At 52.4% G+C, this 23,786-nt stretch overlaps 1 protein-coding gene across 1 annotated transcript; it reads left to right on the plus strand.

Annotated features, from left to right (window-relative positions):
* Positions 1-543: 543 nt before the first annotated feature.
* LOC116958600 (uncharacterized) lies at positions 544-23,247 on the plus strand. Its single transcript, XM_076057218.1, has 2 exons — positions 544-2,034; positions 17,898-23,247. Exons 1-2 carry the CDS (start codon positions 1,373-1,375, stop codon positions 18,385-18,387), a joined length of 1,152 nt encoding a protein of 383 aa, XP_075913333.1. The 5' UTR covers positions 544-1,372; the 3' UTR covers positions 18,388-23,247.
* Positions 23,248-23,786: the final 539 nt, after the last annotated feature.

A 23,786-nucleotide genomic window follows, 5' to 3' on the forward strand; every position in this document is an offset into this window, starting at 1 on the left:
GAAATCAAATTAAATAACAGAATACGGCGAATCTCGGATCGCAACACGAGCAACCACCGCCAGGCACAAATGAAAAAAGAAAAAAACAGAGAACACCACGTGACTTTACCAAAAGAAACAAACGCCGAATATTTACGTTTTGCAAGAATCAAGTTAATGCATTAACCACGCGCACGTGACTTGTGGTGAACATGCAAGCAAACACGCTCCGATAATGAACACATTCTCCTGCGGAGGGATGCTGGTTGGAACGTCGGGTTGCTCGCAGGTCAATGGCCTGGGTCAACAGCGGCACCACCACGTGGTGTGTTCCGTACAATGTGCCCGACTGTGAGGGCGGGCACAAGCCTGGAGTGAGTTGGTGAAACGTTGAGTTTTATAAGGGGGGGGCACCACGGGGTGACCAGCCCCTACACACCCAGCCCCACCCCTCCCACCCTCCCCACCCAGCCCCTCCCCCCTCCCCTCTCCACCCAGCCCCTCCCCACCCTCCCCTCCCTTCCCACCCAGTCCCTCCCCCCCTCCCCTCTCCACCCAGCCCCACCCCTCCCATTTTCGGATGCATGATGGACGGACGGACACAATAATCCCCCCTGTAGGCTGGTGTAGTAACCAGGAGGTTCCTACCAGTATAATGTTACACGCATTGTATTTGAAACTCCACCAGGGACAGCAGCCTTATTTATGGTGTCATCTTACTACCGGCGTCAGATCAGAGAAGAATGCCAAATGGCGAACGGTACAAGGGCAATGCACGCATCAGCAACCTCAGCTCAGGGTGAGCAGCGGCTATATCATGGGATACAGAGACACAGAGACACTCACAGAGAGACACTCACAGAGACACAGAGACACTCACAGAGAGACACAGACACAATATTTTCCTATGTTTTCTCGCCCGGTATCAGATTAGTGAAAAAACAAGAACGGCTTTTACCCTTTCTGGAAATACAACGGGAGGCGTTAGGACGTTCAGACACCAAATAGATGGAATCTTTCGCAAGGAATCTTCTGCATTGACCAGGCACAGCGCTCGTGGTGAACATACAAACAAACCTTTCCCTGATATACGTCTTTGAGACTCATTGGCCGACACCAGAGTCAGCAATAGCCTGCTTTGTTTTCGTTGACCTGCGGAACACAAATGTGCAGCACCAGTTTAACCGTTTAATTTTGTTTCACTGTTACCTCCCCAAACCTTCGGCGGCTGCTGCTTAGCAATGACAGCATTCCACCGAGCTCAGAAGACCCGGAAAAAAACGGCTTAGAACACACACAAAAAAAACTAGCCTCACCCTGATCTCTCCTGTCGCCAGCTGTGCCGAGATTGTAGGGCGGCGGGGACGGGGGGGGGGGGGGGGTGGAGTGGAGGATGATGATGGAATCGGTGACAACGGCGGAGGAAGAGGCCGCGGCGGCAGCGGGGCGGCCCGTCTCTTGCCCCGTGTGCGGCCTGCATGTGACGAGCCCCCTGGCGCTGCAGTCCCACGCCAAGCAGCACGGGCGCCCGCCCACGGCCACGGCCACCCCGGCCGCCACCCCCGCGCCAGCGAGGCCGCTGCTGTGCTGCGACCAGTGCGCCTACAGCACAGACAAGCGCAGCCGCCTCAACAGCCATCGGCGCATCCACACGGGCGAGAAGCCGTACGTGTGCGTCGCGTGCGGCAAGGCCTTCACGCAGTCGGGCAACCTGCACAACCACCAGAGGACGCACACGGGCGAGAAGCCCTACAAGTGCGACGTCTGCGGCAAGGCCTTCGCGGTCTCGGGGGCCCTCAACAACCACCAGAGGACGCACACGGGCGAGAAGCCGTACAAGTGCGTCGCGTGCGGCAAGGCGTTCACGCAGTCGGGCGCCCTCCACAGCCACCAGAGGACCCACACGGGCGAGAAGCCCTACAAGTGCGCGCTGTGCGGCAAGGCCTTCACCCAGTCGGGCGCCCTGCGGAGCCACCGTAGAGTCCACGTGGGCGAGAAGCCGCACCGGTGCAGCGTCTGCGGCAAGGCGGTGACGCAGTCGGAGCACAAGCATTAGTGCCGCCCCGACCGAGCCGCCGTGAAGGAGAGGCCGCCGGTGTTCGACGGACACGGCGTGCGGTTGGTTTCATAGTTGGGCGGAGGGGGCGGGACGGGGGATTGGCAGCAGTGGAGCGAGTTGTAGGGGGAGGTTTGTTTGTTTGTTAGTTCGTTCGTTTGTTAGTTTGTTTCAACGCACGCGTGCGATGCGCACACGTGCGTGTGACCCTGGTTGTTGCAATAGCGGTGAGCGCGCTGCGCTATGAACCCGGCCAACCCGAGTTCAACTGCCGCCGCCGGTCCTGGGCCTCCTCCCCTAGGTCGACTGGGCCTCAAATGAGTACCTGGTGGGGGTGTATAGACATCGCCACTGGGGGAGACAAAGGCGGCCGGGCGTGGTGTTGGCCATCCACACCCCTCATGTGCCGTGCTGACCTTCGTAGGTGCTCGCCAACGGCAGTTTCCCCAACGGTCTGTGAAGGCTATACCGGGGGATCTTTTGTGGCTAGGAGATGTTAGCTGCCTCGCCCGGTACGCAGGGTGCCGTGGGTTCGTTTCCAACCCTGACGATACCTTTTGTGCATCTGGCGTTTGCACGTCTCATCTCCCCGTGGCCACGTGGATCTCCCCCGGGTCCTCCAGTCTTTTTTTTCCCCTCCACATTTAGGGAATCGACGTTTGCGCGTTTCCGAGAGCATTCGGCTGGCGACGCAAAAATTCCCACGCGATGATGGATCATGGGCCAGCCGCCACCTCGTTGGGCTATCATTTGTGATAGCCAGGGTCGCTTCTGCAAGAGAGCTACTGCATCGCTCAGCAGTGAGGCCTTGCGCCTGGTTTAGGGCTACGAGTGAGGCCCCTCCTACCCCAGCAACTCACTCGGGGAAGGCCTGCGGACTTCATCCCCGTTTCGTCAGCACCCCCAACACCCCCCCCCACCACCCCGACGTCCCCCCCGACAACGGGCGGAAAACACCCGGGGGGACGATTGCTGTGCCGGTTGCCGAAGCCGCGTTGTGTTCCGGTCTCCCGTTTTTATTTTCTCCCATGGCCGCGTGGATCGGCTGAGATGATTGGACGACGTGACAGAGCGGCGGTCGGACGGGATAATGGCAACCTTTCGATTTAAAGCTTTCGTGACTGCACGGATTAATATTTCTTGGTTCTTACCGAAAGAACCATGAGATATGATGGCAACCGTTCATTTCGAGAGCGCTCTCTTTCTGAAGGGGTGGGGGGTGGTGGAATGGGTGGTGGGGGGGGGGAAGATTCGCGTCTCTGCAGCAGCGAGCAGAGAGACGCCACCGCACTCTTAACAATCTTATCTCTTCAAACGCGATTTTTTTTCATTCTTGAGCTCATAATTAATAACGCGTTGCGCTGGAGAATGTCATCTTCCTCGCCTGGTGTGCAGGAGGTCGTGGGTTCGATCCCGACCCCGACGCCTACTGCTGCTGCTTGCTGCTGTATATTTGGAGTTTGCGGTGTCTCTCTCTCTCTCACCGTGGTTGGTCGTGTGGATTTTTTTCTCCGTGTCCTCGGGGTTTTTCCTTCCACGTTTAGAATCGGTGTGATGCCATCGCAGTATTTGACTGCTGCTATGCAGTTCCCCGTGATAAGCCGGCAACAGTCGAGCTTTGTGATTTGTGATAGCCAGGTCGCTTCTGAGGAAGGACGACAGGGGGACCCCCCCCCGCCCCGCACCGACGACCGAATCGATTGCTGCATGACAGTCGTAGGTCGAGCCATCCCTTGTTTTCCCATAGGGCACAACGTTATACACTGGGGTTCCTTCACTGGAAAGCCATTGCACACCCTTTGGCTCTATTGGGTAAAGTCACGTAGGTGAAAATAAAATAACAAAAAATCACGACGTTTCGGCCACAACACAAGCAGCCTTCATCAGGTGAAGGGACGAGACTGTCTGGAGGACAGCGCTGGAGTGGAAGAAGCCACGCTTAGATCACGACATTTAAGCTCGTCCCTTCACCTGATGAAGGCCGCTTGTGTTGTGGCAGAAAAGTCGTGATTTTTTGTTATTTTATTTTCACCTACGTGACTTTACCCAATAGAACCAAAGAGTATGGATCCTAGCAGTCACGAAAGCTTTAAATCTACCATTGCACACCGTAAAAATACCAAAGGTGACCACGAAAAATTGAATGAAAATATCCCTAACAAAACATTAATCGTCACGGAAATCCTCGAGTACTTTTCCGCACGCGCATCGGTAGCAAAAGGCGAATTTTATTTCAAAATTTTAAGAGAATTTTACAAAAAAAGGTTGAAGAGCATAAGCGGATGAGATGCTGCTGCTGCTGCTGCGTTCGCTGTCGGCGCAGCTGCAGACTGTCAGGCTATACTGTACATACGGTGGAATAGCAAAGCAGTGCTGAGTCTGCGCATGACATGCCTTTAGCCAGGCCGTGGCTGAGCCCTGAACCAGGCCGACGGCTGAGCCCTGAATCAGGCCGTGGCTGCGCCACTCATTCGTTCGTCCTTCGAAGCAACCGAGGAGCGGCTTTGAGCCTGAGGCTGAGCCGCGTTCAAGAAGCCGAGCCGGGGCCGGGTAGCGGCTAAGGAAGAACGGCGCTCAAGGCCGAGTTGTCACGGGCCCCCTGGACGTCGACAGCGTGAACGGATCGTCGGGCTGACCCGAGCCAGCCGCTCAATCGGGAGCATCGCCTGCGAACGGCCGACCCCCCCCTCCCCCGCTGATGAAAATCGTTGGATTGAGATGGTTCTCTTAGCTCGCTCGCGCGCTCTCTGATGCGAAAGGATCGTCGGCGTCTGTTGATCCCGCAGAGCAAGTTTGTACCTTGACGTGATTTTCATGTAAACCGACAACGTATACTGCGCTGCGTCAACAACACCGCTCGCGTCTTTCTTGTCCGTGTTTGTTCGCAGCCACCACCAGCACCGGTTGTGTGTGTGTGTCATATGTTGAACTTCTTTCGCACCGTACGTAGCCAACGGTGCCAATCGGGGGGTGTGCGGGCAATGATTCCGCGAGCGAAGTGTTGTTTCGTGCACCCTCCTCCACCCAACGCATCGTCCCCGCGTCAGCGGTACCACCGATAAATCTGGAGAGCCATCCACACACGTTTAACAGCTTGGATGCGACCCTTCAGCTGGTCCCTGTCCTATTCATAGGTTGGGGAGATGTTAACTTCCTCGCGGGGTTTTGCAGGCGGTCGTGGGTTCGATCTCAACGCTAACGACGCCTGTTGTATATTTGGAGTTTGCGTGTCTCTTGTCTCCCCGTGGTCGAATGGATTTTTTGTCCGGGTCCTCAGGTTTCCCCCCCCGCCACGCGTCTAGAGCAGGGATCCGTGGCCTGTTAGGAACCGGGCCGCACAGCAGGAGGTGAGCGGTGGGCGAGCGAGCGATGCTTCGTCATCTGTATTGACAGCCGCTCCCCATCGCTCGCATTACCGTCTTAGCTCCGCCTCCTGTCAGGTCAGCGGCGGCATTAGATTCTCATGGGAGCGCGAACCCTCCTGTGAACTGCGAGGGATCTAGGTTGCGCGCTCCTTATGAGAAGTCGGAATCCGACACTTATTTTAGTCCGCGCGTGGCCCGCCCCCATTATTTTATTTACCACTTCCGTCCGCGCCTCTTTTCCCGCACTGCGCAACTTGTCTCAGTCAGAGTGTTGGTATAAAGCCCACAAGCTCTAACCCCCTAGTAGCCACAGTGAGTAACGAACAAACGTCACTGGAGAGCTTCTTTGAAAAGGGGGAAAGACCCAATGATGAACCCCCCCCCGTCTGGTCCGTGAAAAAAGTTGTCTTCCACGAAACCGGTCCCTGGTGCCAAAAAGGTTGGGGACCGCTGGTTTAAGAGTATTTGGCTGCTACGATACATTTACACGTGAGAAGCCACTTTGTTGAGCTATCATTTGTTAAAGCCAGGACGCTTCTGAAAAAGAGTTACATAGAGTGCCGAGAAAAAGTTTGTGAACCCCTTTGGCTTTTCTCGACAAATGTCTTTCGACATTTATTCATCCTCAAATGTATTCTTTATTCAGTAACAACGATGGGTGACAAAGTACGTGACCTGCTGGAATCCATACGCTTTGGTTCTTTCGGTAAAGTCACGTAGGGTAGAAATGCAATGAAATGAAACGAATCACGACGTTTCGACCGCAACACGAGCAACCTTCACCAGGTGGAACAACCACAGCAAGAAAAATGGTGAAGTAGGCGAGAGAGCCGCCGTGGCAAGGGGTTATATAGGTAAGAAAGGGGGGAGGGGCAAGGGAGGAGAGAGAGAAGGGGGGGGGGGGAAGGGTGGGGGAGGCTACGTGAGCGCTAGTGGGAGAAGTGAGGCTGAGGGGGAAGTAGGCGGAGCTAGAAGTGGGAAGCTGAGTGTGGGACATTGGGGGGAAAGTAACTCGGAAAAATCTACTAGTGCCCGGCGGGTATGATGGAAACAACCACAACCGGTTAAGGCTTTACCTGGTTAATAACATCCTTCCAATGGTTCTTTCGGTAAAGTCACGTTGAAGGGAAACAATAAAATAATATATTTTATTATTTCATAATATATTTTATTATTTCATTGTTTCCCTTCAACGTGACTTTACCGAAAGAACCAAGAATATGAATCACTGAAGTCACGAAAGCTTTAAATCAAAATTTAAATCCTTCCAATGATTGCTCAATTTGTATCCATCTTCTCGGTTGAAGTTATGTCTATGTTTATATATCTGGATGGCTTCATGAACAAACCTTTGATAGTAGCCCGAAGGTTTGCAGAGTACCTTGGTCTCGGAAAAAATAATATCAAGCGAGCTCACAGCGTTACAACAATGGTCAGCCACGGCAGAGGTATTGGTTCAGCCGTGTTTCAGATCTGCCTTGTGTTCGTGAACACGGTCTGAGAGCCATCAGCAAAGACGATCGCTCTGAACTCGCCAAATTGAAAGAGAGAGAGAGAGGACATAGTCATCCTCTCAGCCGACAAGGGTAATGCTACTGCTGTGGTTGTTCCACCTGATGAAAATTGCTTGTGTTGCGATCGAAACGTCGTGATTTGTTTGATTTTATTTCTACCTACGTGACTTTACCGAAAGAGCCAAAGAGTATGGATTCCTGCAGTCACGAAAGCTTCAAATCGTTTAGATTCACTAACCGGTGACACCCCCTTGAGCAGCAATGAGTGCAGCTAAGTGTTCCCTGTAACCCGCTGGCGAGTCTCTCGCATCGGATTTGAGGAATTTTCGGCGCATTCCTCCTTAACAGAACTTCAACTCGGCGACATTTGTTGGTTGCCATGCATGCATGGGCTGAACACTTCAGGTCCTGCCACAACATTTCGATGGGGGTTTAGGTCCGGAATTTTACTAGGCCCATTGTAAAACATGGACTTTCTTATTCTTAGCTCTTTCGGTAAAGTCACCACGTTGAAGGGAAACAATAAAATAATAAAATATATATAAAACAATAAAAATTCTCACGACGTTTCGACTGCAACACAAGCAGTCATCATCAGGTGTGATGACCGTTTGCGTTATGGGCGAAACGTCGTGAGAATTTTTATTGTTTTATATATATTTTATTGTTTCCCTTCAACGTGACTTTACCGAAAGAGCTAAGAATATGAATTACTGCTGTCACGAAAGCTTTAAATCAAAATGGAATTTCTTCTTCTGCAGCCATTCTTTTGTAGATTTTGGATAATTGGCTTACTGCAGGACCCACTTTCAGTTCAGCTTTGGTTCACAGATGGATGGCCTGACATCCTCCTCTCAAATCTTCTGTTACAATGCAGAATTCATGGTTGTTTGATGACTGAAAATGTACCCCAAGCCAATGTGCAGCCTAACGGCTATTCGACGATAAACCAAGGTCTCCGATTGGAGGAAAGAGGCCTCCACAGGGATTGGTCAGGCTTTTGAAGTGATTGGAGGAGAAGGTTTGAATTAGAATAGGTGGGAAACGGAGTGGAACCCACAGGTCGATGGTTGGGATCCGTTAGAGGGGAAGGACGGGGATTGGCTAAGGGAAATAAACACGAAGCCCGGACCTACATTGTTCTGTGTTAATAAAAGTGGCTCCTAGTACTTCATCATCCGAGTCATCACAGTCGTGTCAATGATGGCAAGCCGTCCAGGTCCTGAGACAGCAAACCATCACCACATTCCCACAACCGCGCTTGACGGTTGGGACGAGGTTCTTCTGTGCGAAAGCAGCGCTAAGTTTTGGCCAAACATAACGCTTCTCATTGACGCCAAAACGTTCAACCTTTGACTCGTCTGTCCCAGAGGACATTGTTCCAGTGGTCTTGTGGATCATCTGTGTCCTCTTTGGCTATCCTTCTGTAATAAACGACTTCCACGACGCTTTGAGACTTGCGTCCTTTCTTGATTAGTTATCACTGCTCGGCTCCGCACTCTCTTTAGATGGTCACCCTCTCTCTCTCTCTCGCCGCATGCACGCGGCTCTCTGCTCCTCCATTCCCTCGCTCTCGCTTCCCCGCGCACCGCTGGTCGGCGACGCGCCGGGAATCGGGAGAGCTTCGCCCGCGGCCGCCACGCGGTCGGTGGCTGACGAGATGGCGGAGATGCAGTACGGGACCCCAGGCGTCCACACGTAACCCCCCCGAGTCCTCCTCCTGCCTCTCCTTATATCCTCCTTGTACGCAGCGAAGCCCCGCCTCTAACCACGCCCCCTTCAGAAACTTCTCGATTGTTCCCGCACGTGCCCCTGAGCTCCGCCCATGAACTTTGTTTGGCCCAGATCGAACCCCGTAGCCCTGATTGGCTATGACCGATGCGGCAATGCCTATGCAGCCCTCCGTGTGTCGGTGTGCTCTCTCATTACACTTGCATGAACATCAATTCTTGTTCAGTTTTTTTTTTCCTGATAGATGAATCATGAACACTCAGATTAGCCAGGGCGAGAGTGGCCGGCACGCCCTTGGATGTTCCTCCGAGGTTCTTTGGGACCTCCTTCATGATTTTTGGCTTCGTTCTTGGGAGACATTTGGGTAGAACGACCGCTGCTGGGTAGAGTGACGATGGTCTTGAACTTTCTCCATTTGTAGACCAGCTGTCTGACAGTGGATTCATGGAGCCCCAAGTCCTTAGAAATAGGTTTTGTAACCCCTTTACGGACCGATGAGCATCAATAACTCTTTTTCTGAGGTCCTCAGAGATTTGTTTGATCGTGGTATGACTTGTTTCCACACGCAACTGTACGGTGAAGACCAAACTCACGACGTTTCTGACCTCTATAGGGTGGGGGTCTCCCAAACTCCTAAACTCACCTCTGAAGTCCATAATACAAGTTTTTTTTGGGATTAGATCGCGTAAATATGTATTGGTCGCGGAAGCCTACGTGTTAAACTCACCTCTGAAGATCTACCTAATTATGTAAACACCTGATTATACTCTTTGGTTCTTTCGGTAAAGTCACGTAGGTGTAAAATAGAATAAATCACGACGTTTCGGGTGTAACACCAAGCGTCCATCGCTTTCTCACCTGATGATGGACGCTTGGTGTTGCGCCCGAAACGTCGTGATTTATTTCCTACCCACGTGACTTTACCGAAAGAACCAAAGAGTATGGATTCCTGCAGTCACGAAAGCTTAAAATCAACACCTGATTATAATTATTCCCTTGATTTAGCTAATGAAACCAGGTGTTCGCTTAGTACTTTTTCACATGCCTTGAACCTCAATGACTCGTTTGTTTAATCCATACGTCCTTTTGGTTCAAATGACGTGAAATTGGGTAATATAACCCCTTGTGGATGTTCAAGAAAAGGCCTGGTTTTGATTTTTCGAGAAGGCTCTCGTGGTGAAACTATGGAATTCCCATAATTCACTTTGGGCGGGTTCACAAACTTTCTCTCGGCAACTGTATCTCGCTCAGTGCTGGGCTTTACCTGGTACATTTTTAAAAATATATATATTGATTAACTAGCTTTACTACCCAGCTTCACCCAAGACTTGGATGCTTGTCTTGGGTTAATGCACGGCCTACGAGGAGGGTGGGGGATGCGTGACGTCAGCAGGCACGCTGCGTGACGCTGCCGCGAGGGGGGTGACATCATAGATGTGACGTCACTGCTCACTTGCCGTGCAAAATATATCCATTATTGCACCCCCCACCCCTCTCCCGCAAAATACAAAAGTCTATTTTTTATACTTTTTGCATTGTGTACAGTCTGGAAGCTACCCACATGCCAAATTTCAAGTTTGTTGCATGTCGGGAAGTATGCTAAACATTTCTGACAGACACACACATATACGCATATTTGCCTTGTATATATGTAGAAGAAGATAGACGCCAATGTCGAGGTGTGCTATTGCTCCTCCTCCAATGAAGGTATTCGGTGGCAGAATGTTTGCTGGAGCAGGGAGCCAAGGAGATCATCGGTATCAAGAATTCTTGTGTACGAGCTCCTGGACCAGGCTTGACTGCAGTGACTCAACCACTGAGTGGATCATTGGTAGGGACCAGGCTGGAGCACGACCAACCAATCACTCGCTCACTCAACCAAACACTTAACTAACCCCAACCAGCCACTAAATCAACCACCCAGTGAACCAAGCACTCATTCAACCACTCACCCAACCAACCACTTACTCAACAACTCATCCAATACTCACTCAACCAATCACTCAACCAACAACTCATCCAACCACTCAATCACTCACTCATTCAACCACCCACTCAACCAACAACTCATCCAATCAATCACTCAACCAAACACTCAACAAACCACTTAACCCCCCACTCAACCAACCACTCAATCAACCACTCACTCAACCACCTACTGGACCAACAACTCATCCAATCATTTACTTAACCAAACACTTAACTAACCCCCCCACTCAACCAACCACTAAATCAACCACCCACTGAACCAAGCACTCATTCAACCACTCACCCAACCAACCACTTACTCAACCAACAACTCATCCAATCACTCAACCAAACACTCAACAAACCACTTAACCCCCCACTCAACCAACCACTAAATCACTCACTCAACCACCCACTCAACCAACAACTCATCCAATCACTCACTCAACCAAACACTCAACAAACCACTTAATCCCCCACTCAACCAACCACTCACTCAATCACTCACTCAACCACCCACTCAACCAACAACTCATCCAACAACTCACTCAACCAATCACTCTACCAACCAATCATTTAATCAAACACTCAACCACTCACTCAACTAAACACTAAATTAACCACGCAACTAATCAACCAACCACTCACTCAACCAACCACTCACCCAACCAACCACTCACTCAACTAACCACTCAACCACTCAGCCAACAACTCACTCAACCACTCACTCAACCACTCACTCAACCATCCACTCAACCAACCACTCACTCAACCACTCAACTACTCAACTAACCACTCAATCAACCAACCACTCACCCAACCAACCACTCAACTAACCACTCAACCACTCACTCAGCCAACCACTCACTCAACTACTCAACCATCCACTCACTCAATTAACCACTCAACCACTCACTCAGCCAACCACTCAACCATCCACTCACTCAATTAACCACTCACTCACTCAGCCAACCACTCAACCACTCACTCAGCCAACTACTCACTCAACCACTCAACCATCCACTCACTCAATTAACCACTTAACCACTCACTCAGCCAACCACACACTCAACCACTCACTCAACCAACTACTCAACCACTCACTCAACCACTCATTCAACCACTCAACCAACCGTGGTGACGTCATCGCGCTCTGCCTCACCATCCTGCGCGGTGACGTCGTGACGCACGACGGCGGAGGGAGTCTTCGTGCGCCGTGATGTCATCGTGCTCGGAACTGACACCAACCTTCGCGGTGACGCCATCGCGCTCGACGGCGCAGCGGGGGAGCTGGGACTCGGTGACGTCATGCCGCTCGGTATTACCGCCTCTCTACGCAGTGACGTAATCGCGCTTCGGCATCTCGCCCTGCGAGGTGACGCAATCGCGTTCGACGGAGCGGGGGGGGGGGGGCTTGTACTCGATGACGTCATTGCCCTCTGCCCTGACACCGCCCTGTGAGGTGACGTCACGCGGCCTAGGCGGAGCGGGAGGTCGAGACGGAGGTGATTCGGTGAGAGACAGAGACACACAGAGACACAGACAGACAGAGACACAGAGAGACAGAGACACAGAGAGACAGAGACACACAGAGACAGAGACACACACAGAGACACAGACACACAGAGACACACAGAGACAGAGACACACAGAGACAGAGACACACAGAGACACAGACAGACACAGACAGAGACACACAGAGACACACAAAGACAGAGACACAGAGACGCAAACAGAGACAGAGACACACAGAGACAGAGACACACACAGAGACACACAGAGACACAGACAGAGACAGACAGAGACACACAGACAGAAACACACAGAGACAGAGACACATAGAGACAGAAACACTCAGAGACACAGACACACACAGAGACACACAGACAGACACAGAGACACACAGACAGACACACAGAGACAGAGACACACAGAGACACACAGAGACAGAGACACACACAGAGACACACAGACACACAGAGACAGAGACACACAGAGACAGAGACACACACAGAGACACACAGAGACAGAGACACACAGGGACAGAGACACAGACACACAGAGACACACAGACAGAGACAGACAGACAGAGACACACAGAGACACAGACACACAGAGACACAGACAGACAGAGACACATAGAGACAGAGACACAGAGAGACAGAGACACACACAGAGACAGAGACACACACAGAGACACAGACACACAGAGACACACACAGAGACACACACAGAGACACACACAGAGACACACAGAGACACACACAGAGACACAGACAGACACAGACAGACAGAGACACACAGAGACACAGACAGAAACACACAGAGACACAACAGAGAGACAGAGACACACACACAGACAGAGACACAGACAGAGACAGAGACACACAGAGACACAGACAGAGACAGAGACACACAGACAGAGACACAGAGACACAGACAGACACACAGAGACACACAGACGGAGAGACAGACACACAGAGACAAAGACAGACAGACAGATAGACACACAGACAGAGAGACACACAGACATAGAGACAGACACACAGAGACACCCAGAGACACACAGACACACACTGAGACAGACAGACAGAGACACAGACAGAGACACACAGACACACACAGAGACACACACACAGAGACACCGACACACACAGGCAGACACAGACAGACAGACACACACAGACACACACAGACAGACAGAGATAGACACAGACAGACACAGACACACACAGACAGAGACACAGAGACACACACAGAGACACAGAGACACAGACAGAGACATACAGCGAAACAGACACACAGAGACACACACAGAGACAGACAGAGACACAGACAGAGACACACAGACACACACAGAGACACACAGACACAGACAGACACAGACAGACAGCGATAGACACAGACAGATAGACACAGACAGACACACACAGACACACAGACAGACACAGACAGACACAGGCAGACACAGACAGACACAGACACAGATAGACAGACACAGATAGACACAGACAGACACAGACAGACACACACGGACAGACAGATAGAGACAGACACAGACAGACACAGATAGACACAGACAGACACACACAGATAGAGACAGATACTCCTACCATGAAAAAATGTAAACACGTGTAAAATATTTTTGGGATAGCCCGCACCTCCATATACCCCGCAGGGTCTTGTTTCGTTTGTGAAAAGTGGTATACCCCGCGGGTTATGTGCGGGAAAATGCGGTATATACATGTGCTGTGTTTTCATTGTTCATCTGGCACCACAAGATATGGAGTGCCTCGCCCACCTTACATCGAGACGTGGTAGAGAGGGACCCCAAGTTCAGTAAAACCTTGGTCTCCGAGCGTTCTGCAAAGACGAGTAAAAAGGTTTTAAAATAAATATTGATTCGATAAACGAGCGAGGGTCTTAGCAATACGAGCAGCGTGCGTGTAGACGCTTTGTACTGCCGAGTGTCACGTGATCACAGCTGATATACGAGTGCTTTGGATTACAAGCACGTTTCCGGAACGAATTATTGCTCGCAATCCAAGGTTTTACTGTGTGTGTATATATATGAATCCCTTAGTCTGCGAGACGAATCAGAAGTTTCGGATATCATTGCTGCAGGTTTGTGCGTGCGTGTCCATGTGCGCAGTAGGGGGCACAGGTGGTGCATCGGCCAGTAATCAAAATCAGTCGACCCGTGGCACATGCTGCTGGGTCTGCCCCGTGACCTCCTCCTGCCAGCGGGGCGTTCGACACTTCACGCGGGCCCAACGTGCACATGGCCTGGCACATGGTGACGTCACCGCCGCTTGGTGGCCAATTGGCGATTGCTGCTGCTGCTGCTGTTGGTGTTGCGTGAAGAGGGTTTATTTTTTTGGCAAACAAATTTGGATTAAAAACATTGGTGCAGCAGGAGGCCCTAGGGAGCACGATTGCACATGTTTCGGAACATTGGATGATTCGGCAAAGCCACAGCCCCGCATGCGTCGAATTAGCGGGGCTTTGCCGTGTTTTCAAGTCAGCTTTGAAACTCCTCCCCCGCCCCGGTCTCAAACCGCTCGGCACTGCCACAGGTTCATAGGCTTGCCGCTCTTATCGGCGATCGCCGCCCGTGTTCGCCTGGCACCACCACAGGCTGTGGAGGGCCTTGGGCCAGGTCGCTTCTGGAAAAGGGCTGAACGGGAGCTCAGTGGTGGGACTTTCCTGGTAACGATGATTAAAAAAACAAACAATAATCGAGTTGAACTTAGATTCGGCGGCACCCTGGGAGATCGAACTCAGTCCGTTCCAGGAGGCCATTCGTACACCGATTTGTTGCGACACCGAATTAATTTTTCCCCGTAAGAACGAATGTAAATGACACGGATTGCTTCCGGAAACAAGAAATCCCTCATCATAGAGCACTTTTTACGCGACGTTTACAGTAATCGCGTGCGTAAAATCACGTAAAAAAAAACCCAATAAAACACAGCAAATAAATGGAACATATGGATACATACATGGAATAAATGAACTAAACCAACATTGAACTTCACTTTACCTGTAGTAAGGAGAGTTGATGGCTTGAGTGGAAGGTGGTGAGGAGGAGGAGGTGGTGGTGGTGGAGGAGGTGGTGGTGGTGGTGGTAGTGGCGTTATTGCTTGTAAGGGGAGGCCCCTTTGCCCTGGCAAGCGTCGTCCACGCTGCTGGGCCATACTCGCGTCTCAGCCGTGCAGGCCCTTCCAAGTCGCGATTGCCCCCAGTTCGACCTCCGAATTTCGTTCGGTTTCCAGGGCGAAAAAATGTTTGGGAATGTCGTTCGAACACCGACTTGTTCGAGTTCTCGTGCGAGGTCCGACTGTTTTTACTCGAGTATGCTTTAGCATATGAGGTCCACAGAGCTACGTGTAGCTCTTTTGCGGAAGCGACCTGGCTGCCGCAGATGAACAGCCGAACGAAGTGGCTCATCGTCGTCTTCGCGTGGGAATTGACAGCAGCAGCCGAATGCCCTGAACACGTGATGTTGATTCTGAATGTGCAGGGAAAAACGGGAGGAACCCGGAGGAAAAAAGTTCACGTGGCCACCACGGGGAGAGAGAGAGAGAGACCCAGACTCTAAATATACAGCAGCAGAAGCAGGCATCGTTAGGGTCCAGATTGAACCCACGACCTCCTGCATACCAGGCGAGGTAGTCAACATCTCCTAGTCCACCGTAATGATGATGAGAGAGAGACCCAGACTCTAAATATACAGCAGCAGAAGCAGGCATCGTTAGGGTTCAGATTGAACCCACGACCTCCTGCATAGCAGGCGAGGTAGTCAACATCTCCTAGTCCACCGTGATGATGATGATGAGAGAGAGAGAGATACCCAGACTCTGAATATACAGCAGCAGAAGCAGGCATCGTTAGGGTCCAGATTGAACCCACGACCTCCTGCATAGCAGGCGAGGTAGTCAACATCTCCTAGTCCACCGTGATGATGATGATGAGAGAGAGAGATACCCAGACTCTGAATATACAGCAGCAGAAGCAGGCATCGTTAGGGTCCAGATTGAACCCACGACCTCCTGCATAGCAGGCGAGGTAGTCAACATCTAGTCCACCGTGATGATGATGATGAGAGAGAGAGATACCCAGACTCTAAATATACAGCAGCAGCAGACATCGTTAGGGTCCCGATTGAACCCACGACCTCCTGCATACCAGGCGAGGTAGTCAACATCTCCTAGTCCACCGTGATGATGATGAGAGAGAGAGAGAGACCCAGACTCTAAATATACAGCAGCAGCAGACATCGTTAGGGTCCCGATTGAACCCACGACCTCCTGCATACCAGGCGAGGTAGTCAACATCTCCTAGTCCACCGTGATGATGATGAGAGAGACCCAGACTCTAAATATACAGCAAGCAGCAGCAGGCATCGTTACGGTCCAGATTGAACCCACGACCTCCTGCATACCAGGCGAGGTAGTCAACATCTCCGACCCCTGCCCCCTAACTGAACATCTGTGAAAAATATCTTCATAGCTCCATCAGATTCCTCCTCTTCCATGGTAAGTGGAGATGCTGATGCTGATTCTGAACCGCATGTCAACGCTGAGCCAACGGTTGCAACCACAATCCACGGTTGGGCAAGCGTTGGTCCAACGTTCCAGTAATCGTGGCAACTTTGCGCCAACGTTGGGGGCGCCACGGATGCTGAGATGTTGACTACCTCGCCTGGTTTGCAGTAGGTCGTGGGTTCGATCCCGACCCTGGCGCCTGCTGCTGTATATTTGGAGTCTGCGTCTCTCTCTCTCATCATCATCACGGTGGCTGGGAGATGTTGATTACCTCGCCTGGTATGCAGGAAGTCGTGGGTTCGATCCCGACCCTGGCGCCTGCTGCTGTATATTTGGAGTCTGCGTCTCTCTCTCTCTCATCATCATCACGGTGGCTAGGAGATGCTGACTACCTCGCCTGGTTTGCAGGAGGTCGTGGGTTCGATCCCGACCCTGGCGCCTGCTGCTGTATATTTGGAGTCTGCGTCTCTCTCTCTCTCACCATCATCATCACGGTGGCTAGGAGATGTTGACTACCTCGCCTGGTATGCAGGAAGTCGTGGGTTCGATCCCGACCCTGGCGCCTGCTGCTGTATATTTGGAGTCTGCGTCTCTCTCTCTCTCACCATCATCATCACGGTGGCTAGGAGATGCTGACTACCTCGCCTGGTTTGCAGGAGGTCGTGGGTTCGATCCCGACCCTGGCGCCTGCTGTATGTTTGGAGTTTGCGTCTCTCTCCCCCGTGGCCGCGTGGATTTTTATCCGGATCCCCCCATGTTTTAGAATCAGTGTCACGCCTTCCGAGTGTTTGGCTGCTATGAATGTAGTTTGACGGTTAGCGCGCTGCACAAGAACCCGGCGCCCCGAGTTCGACTCCCGCTCACTGCCAACACTGGTGACGATTTATCCGAACCGGTGCTGGGCAACCCCCCCTCGGTCGACTTGGCCTCAGATTACCTCCTGGGTGTGGTGTGTAAACATCGCCACTGGGGAGACAAAGGTGGCAGGGGCGGGCATGGCGCTGGCCACCCCACCCCCCGCTTCGAGTACCTTATTAGGCGCTGCTGCAACTCGCTACTAACGGCACTTGCCCCGACAATCTGTTAAGACGACACGCCGGTCGGTGTTGGTGTGGGGGATCTTTGTCTTTTTGGTGGTCTCTGCAGCAACAGGAGCAGCAGCAGCAGCAGGAGGAATCGCCATGCACCAGTGCGACCAGTGCGTGTACAACACGGACAACCGGGGCTCCTTCAACAGCCACCGGCGGACGCACACGGGCGAGAAGCCGTACGTGTGCGCCGTCTGCGACAAGGCCTTCACGCAGTCGGGCAACCTGCACAACCACCAGAGGACGCACACGGGCGAGAAGCCCTACAAGTGCGACGTCTGCGGCAAGGCCTTCACGGTCTCGGGGGCCCTCAACAACCACCAGAGGACGCACACGGGCGAGAAGCCGTACAAGTGCGTCGCGTGCGGCAAGGCGTTCACGCAGTCGGGCGCCCTCCACAGCCACCAGAGGACCCACGCGGGCGAGAAGCCCTACAAGTGCACGACGTGCGGCAAGGCCTTCACCCAGTCGGGCGCCCTGCACAGCCACCGGAGGACCCACACGGGCGAGAAGCCCTACAAGTGCGAAGTCTGCGGCAAGGCGTTCACGCAGTCGGGCAACCTGCACAAGCACCAGGTCACCCACGCGGGGGTTCTGTTCACTCCCCTGAACTTCATGGAGCAGAAGATTAAAAACTGAGGATTATTTTTGTTGTTTTTGACCGCCGCCGCCGCCGCCGCCCGCCCGCCCCACCACCACCACCACCACCCTCGCCCCCTCCATCCCCACCCCACCGGCACGACCGTCGGGGTTGAACCGTGAGCCGTGCCGCTGCCGACACGCCGGCGGGCGCGTTAGCGGTTAGTCCGCGGCCTCACCGCGCACTATGGACGCATCGCCACGCGAGACGCATTTGTGGGTCCGTTCCGGGTCAATGTTGTGTCCCTGCTCTCCCCCCTGCCCCGCCTCCACCCTTGGCTCCTCTGGTTTGCCAGAATCGCGTAACTATAAACGTGTGTCGTCGTTAAACCCACCGCCGCCACCACCATCGCCCGACACGGCCGATCGGTCAAGGCTCGTGGCGCGTAAAACTCAAAACGTGGCCCAGTTAGCAACTAGTTTTAACCGGTTGCGTATAGGAGGGCAAAACCCGCGGACATCAACATTCACGTTTCGAGTAGCCGGTGACGTTTCGCCGACGCGATGACAACAAAAACGACCCAGCCTCATCGGGGCGATTTGGCCAGAATTGTGAGCAAAGTCTCTTCCACCTGTTTCGCTCTGAAATAGACGGGGGGGGGTGGGTAGGAGTGAAAGGTGGTGTCATCGCCGCAATGCCACCAGCCTTTATAGCGCAGTTGGCTACGCACGGCGTGCGTGTGACGCAGCAAAAAAAACTATTCCAGGAAACATTCCCACCCGGCGATGAGATTTTGGATTATCATTTTAGTTTTTTTACTTTGGGTTGACGGAAGGTTTCAAGATGGGACTGTGAGACCAGCGCGAGGGCGTTGCGACGCTTGTCGCCGAGGCGTTTGCCGGTGGCGCCGTGAAGAATGCACTGCTTCTGGCCATGTAAACATCCTGAGCGTCTGCGCCCCAACACTCTACTCACCTCCGGAGATTCATGACCAACTCTATGAAGAGCTTCACAATATTATTTGCAAAATCCCCAGCTCTGTGCACATGTTTCTGTTGGGAGACTTCAATGCAAGGGTTGGGGCTGACCACGACGCGTGGCCCGCATGCCTTGGCTACCACGGCATCGGAAAGATGAATGCCGGTGGCCAAAGACTACCGGAGCTTTGTTCATACCACAATCTCTGTATCACAAACGCATTCTTTCTCACAAAACCATGCCATGAAGTATCATGGAGACATCCAAGGTCTCTTAATTGGCACCAACTGGACCTCGTCATCACCCGACGAGCCCTCCTCAACTCGGCACTCATCACACGCGGCTACCGCAGTGCAGTCTGTGACACCGATCACTCGCTGGTATCCAGCAAGGTCAGACTACGCCCCAAAAAAGATACACGGACTCGAACAAAAGCGCCTACCTACGCATCGACTCTGCCAAGACCTCCCTCCCAGAGCTCACTCAATTATGCCAACACAGCCTTGAGCAGTCCCTACACGACACGCCGAATGGAAGCGTGGAGACAAAGTGGGCATACATCAGAGACCGCCATCTTCAATGCAGCCATCAATACCTTCGGCAAGGAGACAAGGCGGAACATGGGCTGGTTTGAGGAACACCTGGCTATGTTGGAACCCATCCTCCAAGCCAAACGCACGGCGCTCCGGAAGTACAAGCAAGTCCTAAGCACAGGATTGTCAAGGGCTCTGAAAGCTGCCCGCAGTGCAGCTCAAACGACCGCCAGACAGCTGCGCCAACAACTACCGGGTGAACCTCAGCAGTAGGATCCAACTCGCCTCTGACACTGGCAATATCCGTGCCATGTATGAAGGCATCAAGACAGCCTTTGGTCCAAACATAAGGAGGACTGCCCCCCTTAAATCCAGCACAGGGGCCATCATCACTGATAAACAAAAGCAGATGGCCAGGTGGGTAGAACACTACTCAGAGCTCTACTCGCGAGACAACGGTGTGACAGAAGCTGCCATTGCTGCTGTAAAGCCCCTACCAACGATACACGAACTGGACAATGTTCCAACCTTGAAGGAACTTCACAGCGCCATCAACTCACTAGCCAGCGGCAAGTCACCGGGACAGGACGGCATCACACCTGAGGTACTGAAATGTGCAAAACCCGCCGTCCTCACAAAACTCCGTGAACTTCTCTGCCAGTGCTGGGAAGAAGGAGCAGTGCCTCAAGACAATGAGAGACTCCAACATCATCACCCTATATAAAAACAAGGGTGACCGTGGGGACTGCAGTAACTACCGCGGCATCTCCCTGCTGAGCATCGTGGGGAAAACCTTTGCCCGTGTGGCCCTCAGCAGGTTACGGATACTAGCTTAGAGGACGTATCCTGAGGCTCAGTGTGGCTTCAGAGCAGGAAGGTCTACAATTGACATGCTCTTCTCCTTGCGTCAGCTACAGGAGAAATGTCGAGAACAGAGAATGCCCCTGTACTTGGCATTCATTGATCTTACAAAAGCCTTTGACCTCATCAGTAGGGGATGCCTTTTCAAACTCCTCAAAGTGATCGGCTGTCCACCGAAGCTGCTGGCAGTAATCTCCTCTTTCCATGACAACATGAAAGGAACACTACAGCACAGCGGCACCACCTCAGAGGAATTTCCCATACTCAGCGTGCTTGCCCCAACACTATTTGGCATCTTTTTCTCACTTATGCTCACACATGCCTTTGGGACAGCAGAAGAGGGGGAGTCTTTCTTCACACAAGATCTGATGGCAAACTCTTCAATCTTGGCCGTGTCTCAGATCCAAAACCAAAGTCCGCAAAGTCCTCATCAGAGAACTCCTATTCGCTGATGATGCTGCGGTGACAGCTCACACAGAACAAGGTTTGCAGACACTCATCGACCACCTTGCCAATGCCTGCAACAACTTTGGCCTACACAATCAGTCTAAAAAAGACCAATGTCATGGGCCAGAATGTCAGAGACACCCCTTCCATAAACATTGGCAGCTACACCCTGGAAGTCGTTCAGGACTTCACCTACTTGGGTTCTACCATCACCTACAATTTGTCCCTCGTCACAGAGATTGGCAAGCGCATTGGGAAGGCGTCTACAGCTATGTTCAGGCTGACTAAAAGAGTGTGGGAGAACAAATCCCTAACGCTCAACACCAAAGTACAGGTGTACCGGGCCTGCGTCCTTAGCACCCTCCTCTATGGGTCTGAGTCCTGGACAACATACGCCCATCAAGAACATCGACTAAACACATTCCACCTCCGATGTCTCAGGCGCATCCTCGATATCAGATGGCAAGATCGCATTCCCAACACCTCAGTTCTCAACTTGGCCAACATTCCCAGCATGTACTCTCTACTGAGTCATAGGCGCCTGAGATAGCTTGGACACGTGCGCCGCATGCAGGATGGCAGAATACCCAAGGGGATGTCTTGTACGGCGAGCTGGCATCAGGCACACGGGTCACTGGTCGCCTGGTCCTGCGCTTCAAAGATGTCTGTAAACGGGACGTGTAGAGCTGCGACATCAACCCAAATGACTGGGAGAAAACTGCCGGCGACCGACTCAGCTGGCAGCAGGCTGTGGAAACCGGCCTCAGGAGAGGCGAGGAGAAGAGACGCACCGCTTGGCAGACCAAGAGGGAGCGACGTAAAGAAAAAGCAACAAACACCTCTGGAGCTGCCACCGCATTCACTTGAAATTGCTGTGGCAAGGATTGTCACTCAAGGATTGGCCTACTAAGTCATTCTAGGCGCTGCAAAACCTACAGCTGACCTCGTAAGGTGCAAAAAGAATTGTCTCTCGAGACACAAAGGCCTATGCAGATGTAGATGCCACCGGTTCTTCACGTTCTGCAGATGTAGATGCCACCGGTTCTTCACATTCGGCAGATGTAGATGCCACTGGTTCTACATCTTCTGCAGTTGTAGATGTCACTGGTTCTTCAAGTTCTGCAGATGTAGATGCCACTGGTTCTACACGTTCTGCAGATGTAGATGCCACGAGTTCTTAACGTTCTGTAGATGTAGATGCCACTGGTTCTTCACGTTCTGCAGATGTAGATGCCACTGGTTCTTCATGACATACGGACAGGTTTGTTCGTATCTCTGAAAGTTTGTGAATCGTACGTAGAGGGATCTCCTGTATGCAGTTCTGCAGCTGTGTTACTTACCTCCGTTAATTCTGATTTCATGACCCCAACCCCCCCCCCCCCCCCCCCCCCCCGGTGATCGCATCTCCCCGCAGTGACGAACAGATGCGATCACCTCCCGATGTGTAGGAGGTCATGGGTTGCATCTGGAACCCTGACGTTGCCCGTTGTACATGTGGAGTCTGCGTGATCTCTCTCTCTCTCTCTCCCCGTGGTGGTCGCGTGGATTTTTCTACGGTGTCCTCCGGGTTTCCCCTCCACATTTTAGATTGAACGTCACACGTTTAGATTATTTGGCTGCTGATACTATTGTCCACGTGATGATGGTGATGATGATAAGCCGCCTGCGATTTTGCGCCCCTCTGCATTGAGAATCAGCGCACGTTCGGATTCCTATTTTGGTCGCTTTAAATTCCCACGTGTGGTGACGACGACGAAAACGACGACGACAACGGTGATGTCATCCACTGTCGGATGACGTTGGTGATGAGCTATCGTCGAGTGTGGCCAGGTCTCCTCTGAGCAAGAGCTAACGGCTCGGTTGGCCTTGCCCGTGAAATAGAATGGAATAGTTAAAAAGTAAAACTATTTTTTCGAGTGGCCTCGGAACATCACCCAGAGGTCAGTTTGAGCTGCCGAGCTGACTTTGCGGGATTGGCTCACGGACGACGACGATGACGACGACGACGATGACGGAGGAGTTTCCGTTGAAGCCGAAGCCAAACAGGGCACGAATCTGTCTCCCCTTCGTGGTTTCAATAAACGTGCGAGCGTGACCAAGGTGCCGCGTCCGTGTCGTTCGCGCTGTCTCCGTTGGTGCGCCGTTGCGGGCGACGGTTTGCAGTCTGGCGCCACGTGGGCGAGGAGATGTTGACTGCCTCGCCCGGTATAAAGGAGGTCGTTGGTTCGATCCCGACCGCTGACGATGGATTCCATGCTGCTGTATATTTGGCATCTGCTTCTCTCTCTCTCTCTCCCCACGTGGTCACGTGGATTTTTCTCCGGGTCCTCCGGTTTTTCCCTCCGCGTTTATAACAATGATGGTGTACATTTATTCGTAAGGCGCTGTAACAGGATCAAATTAATCCGTAACAGAATGAAAGGTAAATTATGTTAATGCGGAAGGCAGCCAATCAGTGTCAACGGGCGGCCTAATGTGGGCTTTTTCGATCCACAAATCGTCTTCTTTAGGTCCAGAAATCACGTGTCAGGAATCGCCATGCTCGATCTGTGCTTGATCCACGCTTGATCCACACCGATTCCCGTTTAATCGACCGTTGAATCGTCAAACACGTCGATTACCGTCCCGGTGTTCCTTAT

The sequence above is a fragment of the Petromyzon marinus genome, chromosome 80 (genome assembly GCF_048934315.1).
Source record: "Petromyzon marinus isolate PM22_M1 ecotype Great Lakes invasive population chromosome 80, UKy_Petmar_22M1.pri1.0, whole genome shotgun sequence".
Taxonomy (NCBI): domain Eukaryota; kingdom Metazoa; phylum Chordata; class Hyperoartia; order Petromyzontiformes; family Petromyzontidae; genus Petromyzon; species Petromyzon marinus.

Coding starts and splice junctions, on each gene's coding strand:
- LOC116958600 (XM_076057218.1), top strand. CDS start 1,373: ATGATGATGGAATCGGTGACAACGGCGGAGGAAGAGGCCGCGGCGGCA. Junction 2,035..17,897: donor CAGTCGGAGCACAAGCATTA/GTGCCGCCCCGA, acceptor CTCCTTCAACAG/CCACCGGCGGACGCACACGG.